We start from the raw sequence: 14,096 nt of genomic DNA, 5'->3' as shown, positions 1-14,096 counted from the left end.
CTTTATGGGGTGGGCCAGGAATCAAACCTGGGCTTTCCATGTGGTCTCTGCCTGCCAAGTAGCTATGAAGGACGACATACATAAAAGGAACGAGTTGTGTCTAATAAATTGCTGGTACTAGAGAGGGCAGAAGATGGGGTTTGGGGGCGGATAATTCATGGGCTTCAGACAGAAGAGACTGAGAAGAGTGGGCATGAAGACAGTGGTAACAGCTAAGGGTTATTCAGTCTGAAGTATCTGTCAGACCCAAGGAGAGGAAGGGAGATTGTTTGGAAGAAAACAGTGAGCCAAGGATAGGTGTGGATGATATGGCTGCTGGAGGTTAAGGGGAATGAGCTAACATAGAGGGACTAGAATGAGGGGTTTCCAGTTGTCAGAGGTTACAACTGGAAAACAGACAGGGGGCTAGTGAAACTTGAAAGGCTGGGAAGAAGGTTGAGACTCAGGGAATGGGATGGCTAGAAGAAGGGCGGGTTGAAGTGAGATGAAGATGAATAATGTGTTATGAAAGGATGCTATGCAGAACATTTAGAGTGGGGGTCAAGGCCCCTAGTAGGTACTGGGTATATTAAAAGAAGGGAGGCTGACTTAGGATAGAAAAATGAATCTTAATGTGTGAGTAGTACTGAGCGGTATCAGCTCTAAGGAGGTTAAAGTAGGTGGTCTGAGGGCCCAGCAGGTGGCGTGGTGGTTGGGGTGCTGGATACTCCTACATGGCCAGCCACAGTTTGAGTCCTGGACCTGGTGGCTTGCTTTCTGGTTTTCCTTCTTTCTTTCTCTCTGTCTCTCTCTGGATAAATTAAAATAAATGAATGAATGAATGAAGTTAAATAAACTTTTTTTTTTTTTTTTGTTAAAGCAGGTGGTTTGAGGCTTGGGAAGACCAAACAGAGGAATAAGCACTGCCTGCCCAAGTGACAAGACTACTTGGAGTGTCCCCTGGGACTGGAGGACAGGGTAGAATCTTCTAGGGCTTTTCTGCATTCAGGGAGTGTTGTGCATTTATGCTCTTACATGACTCAAACTCATCTTGGTTATCATTCGTGGTACCTGTACTATACTTTCCAAGGCACTGTTTCAGTCCTTGGCTTGTCTTATAGAAAAAATAATGTAACATTCCCGTAAGATTATTTTTTGTTCTGCCTCAACAAGGACTTCTGACATCAGTGTAGACTCCTCCTTAGAGTCTCTCAGTGAGACAGTGAAGTTTGGGAAAGACATGTTTTATAAACTTAGTGCCACAGTAACATTTTATTGCAAATAAGTTGTAAACTTTATAAGGATTAAGTCAAAATTGGATAACATGTGGGCAAAATCTGTTAACAGTTAGGCCTTTACCTCATGGTGGATGCGCTCCTCAGACTGGCCAGTAAAGACTGACTTGATGCTACTCGTTGCATACAGAGGAACTGATCCGGTATTTCTTTCAGTAGAATATGTCATTGACTCCATCTGCTCATCAGCTGTTTTGATATCCTTAAATAAAGGATATACAGGTTATTACTAAAATAATACCTTAAAAATTCAAAGGAACTTTATTAAGCATCTCCTTAAAATGGTTATTGCCTTTGCTATTCAATGTGGCATATTCTCGTGCAGTTCTTGCTGAACAGTTTTCAGGCTTGATATAGAACTAAGTCTAACTCATACTCAAATGTTAGTGACTGACAATAGCTTATTATGCCTTCTTTTCCAAAGATCTGTATAATTAGCCAGAGAAAACAATATCTTAATCTAAAATAATTATACCACTAGCAAGGACAGATCTTAGTAAAAGATTTTTGAAACAGATGTTAGTTAGTCTTTCTGATCCCCCCTCTTCCTAGCTTCTTCTAGAGCGTCTATATTTATAACAGAGTTAGGCGCTTACATGTGAGGCTGGTCCTGGCCTTAGAGAGGCTTCAGGAGATAAGAATGTTTTCCACACCTACCACAGCTGCCCACTGCAAACTGTGATCAAAAAGCAAAATTGACAGGGCCAGCTCTCAAAGAATAAGAAATTCCAAAGAAATCAAATTAACCTGGAAGAAACAAGTTCTTAACTATAATAGAGTGCCTAGATTTAGTTTTTCTTTTAGTTTCAGTGAACTAAAGGGACTATATTCTCTGTTCATCTAAATGTGGTATGAAAAGGACACTTAGGAACTTTGTGACTTCCCATGAAGAGATGGGAGGAGGAGGACAAGAGAGGAACCTAGGTAGGATGATGGAGGCTCAGAGAAGAATGGGGAGAGGAGATAGAAAGACTTAGGTAGGTTTAGGTGTACAAGAAGAATGTGTTCATGTAAAACTTCCCAGAGACACTGAGATTCTTTGATAAACTTAGCAACTGTTAGTCATTTAAAAGTATAGTGAACTTTAGCCATGTACCATCCTAACATCTTTTATCAGACCTTCCTTCATGTCATGTTCTTCTCCTTTCTTTTCCTATAAATGTATCTACATGAAAAACATACCTTATTTGGCTTTTTTCCCCCTCAAGAGTTATTTACTTTGTAGCAAGTTTAAAATAAAAGTTTGGGGGGGCCAGGAGGTAGCATGGTGTTTAAGGCACTGAATTCCCATATGGCCGACCAAAGTTTGAATCTTAGACCCAGAGGTTTAAAAATCACAACAAATAAGTAAATAAATAAATTTATATGTTGGGGAACCAGCAGTTAGCGTAATGGCTATGTCGCTGGATTCCCACGTAGTCGACCGCGGTTCGTGTCCCGGACCCGGTGGCTTAAAACTCACGCTGGGCGCATGTGCGTGCATGCCCAAGATCCCGGGAGGAGAATGGAGGAGAAGGGATTGCGGCGTGACCATCCCCCCTGGGGGGTGATTTCTCGCTTTCTGTCTCTATGTCTCTCTCTGTCTGTCTGGCGAGCGCACGCGCCCTATAGTGAAAAAAAAATGTATATGTTAAAAAACACAAAACTATGGGGTCAACTGGTGGCTTGGTGGTTAGGGTGCTGGATCTCACATGGCTGACTACGCAGTTTTAGTCCTGGACCCGGTGGCTTGAAAGACATGCCAGATATATGTGCATGCATGCCCAAATTCCGGAGAGGAGAGAAAATTGTAGTGTACCCATCCCCTAGGGAGTTGCTTTCTCACTTCCCCCTCTTTCTCTCTTCCTATATGTCTCTCCAGTGAGCGCATGTACCCTATAGCAAAATTTAAAAATAAAACTTTGACCTTTTCTCATAATCAATTTTGCTATGAAGGTGCTTTAACATGTCAAGGACAATTTATTTTCCTGAGAAGGCTGCTAGACAAAATAATGACCACAGTGTTTTGGTATGTGTATATCTTTACCTGTTTTTATTTATTTCATTTTCACATAGATACTCACTGAAGGAATATGTCTGTATATAATCATGTATAGTCTAGATAAACAATTACAACATTAACCTCCATGGTTTGACTGGATAATACGAATGCTATAAAAATACCACGACAACAATTCTAGGGACTCACCGTAAATTAGCTCATTTAATATTCACAAAAATTCATTAATAGGTTACTATTATTTTCCCCATGCTAGAGATTAGAAAATTGAGGCACAAATGTTTTAAATAACTTGCCCAAGGTCTTAAAACAATTAAGTGGCAGAGTCAACATGCAGTGATTCCAGAACTTGTGATCTTAACCATGTTTCTAGGCTGCCTCTCAGGTTTCTCTGAGGAGCGTTAACACTGTAATACTAGAGACGGTCATAAATTCTCATACATCCACTCACTTTGACACTACAGGCAACAGCAGCAAGTACGTGTGATCAGTTCCAAAATGGAGTTATTTGTTTATGTAGATATCTTGTAGGTTTACTCTACAGTACCCATGACATGAAGGGACTATGACATGTAATGTGCTAATGAAAAATCTGTGTGCACTCCAGTAGGGTGGATCTTATGGCATGCAGAAGAGTTTGCCATGTGCCTCTAAGATTATACCTCCTCTTGATTATCCAGTATGAGGTTTCAGATGCACCTGTGAGTAGATGGTATGTGCACAATGTGGATTTATGGATGTATTTTCACTCAGAGGGTATGTATAGAGTGCACTGTGTACCAGGCACTGTGTTAAGTGCTTGCTACACATTAAGTCATAACCCTTCTGACTGACTTCCAGGAACTTTCAGGATCTGACCCTCATTACCCAACACTTTCCCATGACCTCCTCAACACTCTTCTTTACACATATAAGGCTTGTCTTCTTTCTGTTTTAGCTGCGCACCATGTTCTTTTTACATTCATGCTGCTATTCCACTGACCTGGATTTCTCCTCCATCTCCACCTCCATCTTCCACCTTGTAGCCTTCAAGACTTCTTCTATGAAATTTTCCATGGGTAATCTCTAACCACTCGCCCCTCCATCAATCTTGCTTCTTCTATACTTATAACATCTGTCTGCACTATTTCACATTTCGATGCTAGTTAACTTATAAGTCTTTAAGTGAGGACTGTGTGTTATAGTTCTTAAAAATCATATCATAGTGAGTTAGATTGTCTAGGATCTGCCTATACAAACTTTGAAGCCTATTTGTAATGTGTCTGGCAAATATCAGGTACACACACACAAACACACACACACATAACACACACACGTATACACACACTCACAAGTTCTTTTTAAAAAAAGTTTATTCATTTATTTTCATAAGACAGAGAGATAGTGTCAGAGAGAGAGAGAGAGAGAGAGAGAGAGAGAGAGAGAGAGAGAGAAGCATCTTCTATGGAGCAACCATGATCCTCTCCCCAGCTCCCCAGCATTCCAGCCAGCCAGGATCATGGGTATACATCTGCATGCCCAATATGTACAGGTCAGCCTAGGAATTCAACCCTGTCTTCCAAATGGCTTTCAACACTGGAGAGTGTTGTGCTAACATTGCACCACCATGCCTGAGCCCCTATTAGCTCTTTAACCTTCATCATATTGTTTAGCACAATGTTGAGGATCATAGACTTAGCCAATTTTTTCACCTAAGAACTATAAACAAATGATTGATTTGTGAAGTTAAGATTATAATTTGAGACTTCTGTTTTCTAGCATGATAAATGTTAAAAAAAAAAGTACTGTGACTAAGGAGTTCTTCTCCTAGGTAAACAACTAGTAGAAGGATATTATGTCATGTAAACATTACCTGTGACATTGCAAGTGAATAATATAGACCTTGCTTTGCCATTAGTTCAGCATGTGTTCCTTTTTCCACCACCATTCCATCTTTTATGGTCACAATCAGATCTGCACTTCGAACAGCGGAAAGTCGGTGTGCTACCACGATTGTAGTCCTGCCCTTGCTTGCCTACAGAAATAAGTACAGAAAATAAATAAACAATTAGTAGAAATAACAACCTCTGAAGTATTCGAGAAAAAGTCTTGTTGTAAGTGTAATTAACAAATTTAAAATTTCCACAGAATAAGTGCACTCATCAGAGAGAGAGGGGAAGAGGAAGAAATCACCCCTTAACAGATGATAGTCATGCTGCAATTTCTTCTCTTCCATTTCTCTATTCTGTCTAGATTTGGGGCATGCATGCACACAAGTCTGGCATGTTTTTCAAGATGCCAGGGCTAGGATTCCTTTTTTTTTTTAAGAATTATTTTATTTATCTATTTATTTAATTTATCTTTTAAAATTTTACCAGAGAGGGACAGAGCGAGTGAGACAGAGTGAGTGAGAGAGAGAGAGAGAGAGAAAGAGAGAGAGCAAGTCGCCAGGTACAGGACTCGAACTGTGGTTGGCCATGTGGGAGTCCAGTGCCCTTAACCACCACACCTCCTGCCGGACCCAACCAGGGTTAGGATTCTAACTATAGTCAGCCATGTGGGATCTAGCTCTCTTAACCACTAGCCAACGTAGCTGGCCCAATTTAAAAACTCAAAAAAAAAAGTTTATTTATTTACTTCTTTTTGAGAAAGAGAATATGCGAGAGAGCGAAGTACCCTTAACAAGGTCTTACTCTGTAATCCTCCCACCAGCCATACAGGATCATGGACATGCATGCACAGGGCACCATGGGATCCAAATCCTGATCTTCCATATGGACCCCAAAATTGCAGAGATTGTGCTACCCCTTTGCCACCGCAATTGAGCCTGCAGTATTATTTTAAATATCAAGAAATCTTATGTTTAGATACAAAATATTCAATTTTTTTATAGATTAAGAAGGCCGATAGAAATAAGAATAAAAAGAGCTTCAGAAAGTTAATAAGATTAGCTGCATAACTCCGAGTAACTATGTAACCTAAATTCACTATTTTTATCTTTCTACCTATTTCTTTTTCATATGTAAAATAGGAATATTACTTAATTGGTTAGATATGAATCCAAGGTAATAAATAAATTTTAACTTTTTTTTTTTTTTTGAGAGGTTTTTGCTTTAGGGCGCGTGTGTTTGACAGAAAGACAGAGAGAGGCAAAGAGAAAGAAAGTGAGAAATCACTCCCCCGGGGGATGGTCATGCTTCCATCCCTTCTCCTCCACATGTGCCCGGTGTGAGCTTAAACCACTGGGTCCGGGACTTGAACCGTGGTTGACTACATGGGAGTCCAGTGAGGTAGACATTATGCCATCTGCTGGTCCCAACTTTTTTACAAGTATCAACGCCTACTATGTGGCTATAGAATGATACTTTTTTTTTTTTTTTAGCTATTTTGCTTTAAGAGTATTCGTTTTTTTTTTTTTTTTTTTTTTAGGAGAGATTTTTGCTATAGGGTGCATGAGCTCAACAGAGAGACACAGAAAGACAGAGAGAGAGAGAAAGTGAGAAATCACCCCTAGGAGGGATGGCCACGCTGCAATACTTTTTCCTTTATTCTCCTCTTAGGATTTGGGGCAAACATGCACATGAGCCCAGCGTGAGTTTCAAGTTGGTGGGTCTGGGGCTTGAACTGTAGCTGGCCATGTGGGAGTCCAGTTCCTTAACCACTATGACACCTACTGGTCCCAGATCAATGTATTTTTATGAGCTAAATGCACCCAGGTTAAGAAATAAATCACTGTCAGAATCTCTCCTCATAACTTTTCTAGTCATTACCACTCATGCATACCTAGGGGAACTGCTATCCTGATTTGTAATGGTACAGATTAGTTATGATTTTTTTTGGAGGGGTATTTTGTATGACTGAGACTATGCAGTATACACTCTTCTATGTCTGGGTATTTTTGTTCATGTTTTTGAGTTATCGATTTTGTTGCATATAGATTCATATCATTCATTCGTATTGCTGCACAGTATTCCACTGTGTGATTATATTGCAATTATTTATCCACTCTGTTCTTGATTGATAGTTTGTTAGTTTTCAGAGTTTTGCTTTGTTTTATTCTGTATTATGTACAGGTTCCTATACATGTTTATTTGGTGAACATATATACACAGTTCTACTAGTTATTTATCCAGGAGAGGGACTGCTGAGTCATGGAGTATGCTCTGCTTTATTAGATTTGGCTAAACAGTTTTTTTTAAAAAAGAATTATTTAACTTTATTTATTTGTTTCAATTTGACCAGAGAGTGACAAAAGGAGAGATAGAGAAAGTGAGACAGCAAGCCACCAAGTCCGGGACTCGAAACATGGTCAGCCATGTGGAGTCCAGCACCTTTAACCATCAGAGTCCAGCACTTTTAACCATCATGCCACCTGCCAGTCCCCTTTTCTTTTATAAATTATTATTTAACTTTATTTATTTATTTATTTATTTCAATTGATAAACAGTTTTTTGAAGTGGCTATCCCAATTTATAAACTTGAACTACACAGGATAGTCATGGTTGCACTATATTCTCACCAATAGTTGGTATCTTTTGTCTTTCTGTAGTGGGTAAGTACTACTGTACTGCAGCCAATATTTGCATTTTTCCAGGTAACTGATACAGTTAAACAAGTTTTCATAGGATTAGTGACAATTTGTAATTATCTCTTGTGAAATGTCCAAATGTTTTGCAAATTTTTAAATTGAGAATGTCTTTTTCTTGGCAATTCTTTTTCTTGGCAATTTTCAGGAGTTGTTTATGTATTGCAGATAAAAAGATTTTGTGAAATACCGTGTATTGCAATTTTTTTCTTCTTTATATGGTTGCTTTTTCACTGGTGTTTTAAAAAAATTTTAAATTTAATTTTATTTATTATTTTTAACTTTGACCAGAGAGAAATAGAGAGAGAGAGAAAGCTGGCAGGTTTGGGACTTGAACCGTGGTCAGCCATGTGGGAGTCCAGTGCTTCAACTGCCATGCCACCTGTCAGCCCCACACTGGTGTCTTCTGATGAACAGAATTTTAAAAATTTAATGGAGTACACTTTATCAACTTTTCTTTTTTTTTTCTTTTTCTTTTTCTTTCTTTCTTTCTTTCTTTTTTTTTTCTTTTTACCATTTATGCTTTCATGTTCTTTTTAAGAATTTTTTACTCAGGTGCCACATAGACATTGCTGTTTTAGCTTATAATCTTCATTATTTTGCCTTTCATTTTTAAATCTATAATTCATCTGGAATTGATTTTTATATGTAATGTTAAGTAGGAGTTGATGTACATTTTCCCCATATAGCTAACCAATACAAAAATGATCACCTGATTTACGATAAAAGTATAAATCATAATCCCCTTACAAACTAGTTTCTGTTAGCTTCGAACTTTTCTTCTTCCTCACTTCTCTCACAGAATTGAAGAGTCAAGGCCTTGCTCTGTTTTAGCTTTGGCTTATGGGAATGTTGTGGCTGGTTGGATGTATCCAGATCACTAAAGCTTTCTCCATATCAGCAATAAGGCTGTTTCACTTTCTTATCATTCATGTGTTCAGTGGAATATCATTTTTAATTTCCTTGAAAAACTTTTCCTTTGCATTTGCATTCTGGCTAACTATTTGGCTAGCATTCTGCCTATCTCAGATTACGACATGCCTTCTTACTGAACTTAATTATTTCTAGCTTTATATTTAAGATCAGAGACATGGATCTCTTCTTTTTACTTGAACACTCAAGAGGCCATTTTAGGGTTAACTAGTCTGATTTCAATATTGTTTTGTACCACAGAATAGGGAGACTTGAAATATAGGAGTGAGACCAGAGATTGGTCAGTGGGTGTAGCAGTAAGAAAACACACCAACATTTACTAAGTTTGTCCTCTTCTATGGGTGTGATTCATGGCACCCCAAAACAAGTACAAGAGTAACACCTGGGAACACTGATCACAAACAGCTATAACAGACATGAAAACAATAAAGTGTGAAATATTGCAAGAATTAAAAAAATGTGACAGAGACACAGGTGAGCATACGCTGTTAGAAAATGGTGCTGGTAGGCTTGTTCCATGCAGGGTTGCCACAAACTTTCAATTGGTAAAAAACAAAATATGTGCAAAGTGCAGTGAAGTGTGGCATAATAAGGTGAAGTACAGTAAGACAAGGAATGCCTGTACCAGTAAACCTTTCTCAAAACAAATCAGTGCGCATGGAATTTAACTTAAAATATACAAGGGAACATATAATATGTTTTAAAGAGAATGTAGGGAGAGAGAATGCTGTAATCATGTGATTAGTAGGTTACAACTAGAAAAGGTCTGAGAATTGTGTGTATCCTTTTGTTCATAGACTGAGAATCACAAAGATTCCTGATAAAGGCTTATGTTATTATAGGCCTTCTCTTGCTCATAAGGGCTTTTCACGGGTATTTATATATATGTGTGTATATATATTCTCAACTATATACACACACACACACACACACACACACACACACACACACATACTTACATGTATCTTTTCCATTTTTTTAACTTATTAGGTATTACATATGGAGGAAGTTTACTTATTTTGCAAAAGTGTATGCTGTCGTCTGACATAAACACAGAGGGTGGGGGAGATAATTTCTGCAGTTGTGCCTTAATACCATTACTGTCCAGCAGGTTAAGACAGCTTGCTCTTACCTGCAGTACTGTCCGTACTATACCAGTCTCATGGTTTAAACCATTAGTATTTGATTAAAGAGGATATTATGTTACAATTTAATTTGTTATAACATAATTCAATATATATGAGCATATCAGATAAGTCACAGAAGTGACCATGGATTTTTTTTTTTTTAATTTTTGCCATAGGGCATGTATACTTGTTGGAGAGAGACAGAAAGAGTAGGAAAGTGAGAAATCAACCCCCGGGGGGATGGCCACACTGCAATCCCTTCTCTTCTTGGAATTTTGGGCATATACACATATATACACATGCTTGGCATGGTTTTCAAGCTGCCGAGTTCAGGAATTGAACTGAAGAGTTGGCCATGTGAGATCCAGCATCCTAACCACCATGCCACCTGCTGACCCAGAAATTAAATAATATTTAAAAGGAAAAAGTATGCTTTGAACATCTATAAAGTGGGCCTACAAGTACTTTACACACTCAAGGTACTATAAAGTATACAAGAAAAATACATCTCTACTAGATCATAAATATGACCCAATTATAATAGACTTGCTACAATGAACCAAAAAAAAAAAAAAAAAAGAAAAGAAAAGAAAAGAAAAATCAATAGCAATCGTTTCAGACTTAAAAGATAAAAGATTTTGGCAGCCAAGAGCATCTACAAGCTGATTGAGAAAACTTGGGCTGATGTTTTGTCTTTTAGGCAGAACTGCTATAAAACTAGAGACAGTGCAATTCATTCCACTGCTTTTCCAGATACCTCAATGTAGGTGTGATAGGTTTTTAATACATTACTATTGCTACTGTTTCTTTTAAGAAGAACAATTTTGAGTGAATTTCCTAGTATTTCCTCCCCTACTTCACAGGTAATACAACTCCAACAGTCAAACAATTAGGTATTTGACCAAAGGTCAACAGGAAGATACCTCTCTACCTGACACTTCACTGACATTTTCAGATTACTTCACAATTTCCATGCACAGTCATAAATCACCAGGTAATTAGCCAGACTTTGAAATGGAGGGTGCTTTGAAACATCCCTTTCAGAACTCTAGGCAGAGATAAGGGCCTGAAAAGTCCAGTTAGATTCTTACCAGTGACAGTCAGGGGACTTGAATAAAGGTCGGCAACAGAAAAAGGAAGGAGAATAACACAAAACCTCCATTATGTGAGAGGGCCTGCATTTGACTGCCAGGTCAATTAACGGGTGTAATATACTTTCTGAAGATGCCCATAAACACAGAAAATTCCAATGTCCTGGTGGCAAGCGTGCTGTGGGAAATTATGAGAACACAAGCTCCACTCACTGCCTGTAGAAGCTTGCCTCATTTGGCTTTGGAGCCCATTGGTGACATGCCCATGAGGTAGTCCTGCAGTTCTCAAGCCTCTCTCCTCCCTTCTTTTCCCCTAATCTTAAAAATCCTTTAATCAACTAAAAGCTCATGTGGAAATTTGATATATATAAAAAAAAAAATTCAGATGAATAGATTGCTGCTTTGTTTGAATTGGTGTGGAGTTGGGGAGGGCAACCCGTTTAACTTCTTTTTCCCACTCCTTGAGTTTCCTTTGGATACCCAGAGTACTCCAAGAATACAGTCTGAAAATGTGTCACTACTTTTTTACAATTTCTTCCCTTCTAGGCTATTGGATTTTAACTGACCATCTCCTATGAAAAGGTCACTGTGGCATTAAAAGGGGAACACACTGGGTGGGTGGGTGTGGGGGAGTTTTAACTACGTCACTGTGACTTTGGTAGATTGGCAGCCAGGTGGTGTAGAAGTTAGGCCAGCTGGATCCCACACGGACCACTGTGTAGTTTGAGTCCTGATTGGGAGGCTTGAAAAACATGCCTGCTAGTGTACGTGTGTGCCCAAAATCTCAAGAGGAGAATGGAAGAGAAGGCGATTGTGGTATGGCCTCCCCACCAGAGGTTGATTTCTCACTTTCTCTCTCTCTCTCTCTCTGGTAAGCACATGGACCCTATAGCAAACTGAAAACAAAAAAGGAAGCTCATTAACTTAGCATTTTTATGGGATAACATTGGTTCCATTACTGACCAATGTGGGATTACTGGCGGGCTACAGAAATCTACTCATCTATAATACATATGCTTGGGATAAGACCCTTTAAAAAGAAAAACAGTTTCAAAATCTAAAGTCATTGCTGAAATGAGGCCATGAGTGCTACTTAATTAAGAACACGGTATAACACCTTACGGTAAAAAAAAAAAAAATTTAACTTGCAAATGTCTTCATTCTCAACCGTTAAATAAGTAAACAAACAAGTTAACAATTGATATATGAAATTATTCATTGTCATTTAATACTTTTCCTCTTTACCTAATTTTATTAATCCTTAAAGCTAACCATTTAAAGAGAGAACCTTCCAGTCTCTGAGTGCTCAGGAGACCACCAGTCGGCTCTGCCAGTGGTGCATGCTGGGCAGAATCCAGGTGCAGACGTTCGGGTTTGACCAGACCTTTCAGTCATATCCGAAGGACGATTTTGTTAGGCTTTTTTCAAAGACCCAAATGTTATTTCCAATTTGAGGCTACTTACAGATTCTTTTGGACAGTGGGTTACATTAGGTACTGAAGTAAAAAGAATTGAAGCTACATCTGTCCCTTGTGCATAGCTTTCAATGTCATTTTTTCATTGATTTTATGATGAAAATATTGTACAAGACAGTGGACATATTGTAACATCTTTAGGCATCTTTTGTGATCCATTTCTCATTTTGATAAGTTAGGAACATGTTCGAAAGAATCCTCAAATGAAGAAAATACAAATTACCTCTTTGGTCTTTAAAGTTACAGCTTAAGATTCTGCTGGTATATGCCATCCTTCTAGCATAATACTAAACACTAATCATTAAAATGAAATGCTAGCTTTTGTTTTAAAATGCTAGCTTTTGTTTTCTTTTGGAGAGGTTTTTGCTATAAGGTGCCTGTGCTTGTCAGAAAGACAGAGAGAAAGAGACAGAAAGCGGAAAATCACCCCCCAGCAGGGGATGGCCACACCGCAATCCCTTCTCCTCTGTTCTCCTTTTAGGATCCTGGGCACACACGCACACACACACACGCGCGCGTCCAGTGTGAGTTTAAGCCACTGGGTCTAGGACTCAAACAGCTGTCGACTACATGGGAGTCCAGCAACATAGTCATTACGCCAACTGCAGGTCCTGAATTGCTAGCTTTTAAAATTTGAGTTCTGTTTACTTAGATTTCATAATCACACAAGAATTAATGGCTCCAGAGCTAGGAAAAGCATAGCAGTTCTTTTGTTTCATTTGTTCTACTTTAAATTCATAATAAAAAAAAGTTTTGAAAAAAAAGTTAAGCATTTGTGGAGAACTTTACAGCACAAATAAATAAATGCTAAAGTAAAAGGTGAGTAAAAAGAGGGACCAGCAGTTAGCGTAATGGCTATGTCGCTGGACTCCCATGTAGTTGACTGCGGTTCGAGTCCTGGACCCGGTGGCTTAAACTCACACCGGGCGTGTGTGCGTGTGTGCCCAAGATCCCAAGAGGAGAATGGAGGAGAAGGGATTGTGGCGTGGCCATCCCCCCTGGGGGGTGATTTCTCGCTTTCTATCTCTCTGTTTCTCTCTGTCTGGCGAGGAACACGTGCCCTATAGTAAAAAAAAAACTTCTCAAAAAAAAGAAAAAAAGGAAGAGAAAATACTACAATAATTAGCTCATTTTTCTTCCAGAAGAGAATAATATCTTATTTAGTAAATATATACTAGAGTTGTCTTATCTGATAGCAGTTAGGAAAATCAATGTATCATATAGGCATTTTCCTTATTTCTGGGAATAATTTAGACTTATGGAAGTTATAAAAATATGGGGCTGGCAGGTGGCATGGTAGTTACGGGCGTTGGACTTCCACGTGGCTGACCAAAGTTTGCGTCTCGAACCTGGTGGCTTGCTTTCTCACCTTCCCTGCTCTCTCTCTCACTCTTGTTCCGTCCCTCTCTGGTCAATGAAAAATAAACAAACAAACAAATAAATAAAGTTAAATTAAAAAGAATTACCAAAATATTTATCCATATCATAAAACATTTACTGTATTTTAAAATACTTTTTATAATGTCTTATAAGAAATTGAAATATCCTGCTAAGTACTAGCTATTTAAATTCATTTATAATGGGGAAACTCACTACCTATACATTACCATATTGGGTTGTCAGAAAAGTCATG

At 38.5% G+C, this 14,096-nt stretch overlaps 1 protein-coding gene and 1 pseudogene across 1 annotated transcript in view; one reads left to right on the top strand and one right to left on the bottom strand.

The window, feature by feature from the left end:
- The window catches only part of ABCB5 (ATP binding cassette subfamily B member 5), a 170,276-nt gene that overhangs the window by 86,188 nt on the left and 69,992 nt on the right, over positions 1-14,096 (bottom strand). The window contains 2 exon segments of the mRNA XM_027774185.1: positions 1,339-1,476; positions 5,126-5,287. Of these exon segments, the coding sequence (XP_027629986.1) occupies positions 1,339-1,476; positions 5,126-5,287 (300 nt within the window).
- LOC114008887 (cilia- and flagella-associated protein 300 pseudogene) lies at positions 11,122-12,768 on the top strand (annotated as a pseudogene).

The sequence above is a fragment of the Tupaia chinensis genome, unplaced genomic scaffold, assembly GCF_000334495.1.
Source record: "Tupaia chinensis unplaced genomic scaffold, TupChi_1.0 Scaffold000410_1, whole genome shotgun sequence".
In the NCBI taxonomy this organism is placed as follows: Eukaryota; Metazoa; Chordata; class Mammalia; order Scandentia; family Tupaiidae; genus Tupaia; species Tupaia belangeri.
The sequence above is the reverse complement of the archived record's forward strand: the minus strand, read 5'-3'. Positions and strand labels throughout refer to the sequence as shown.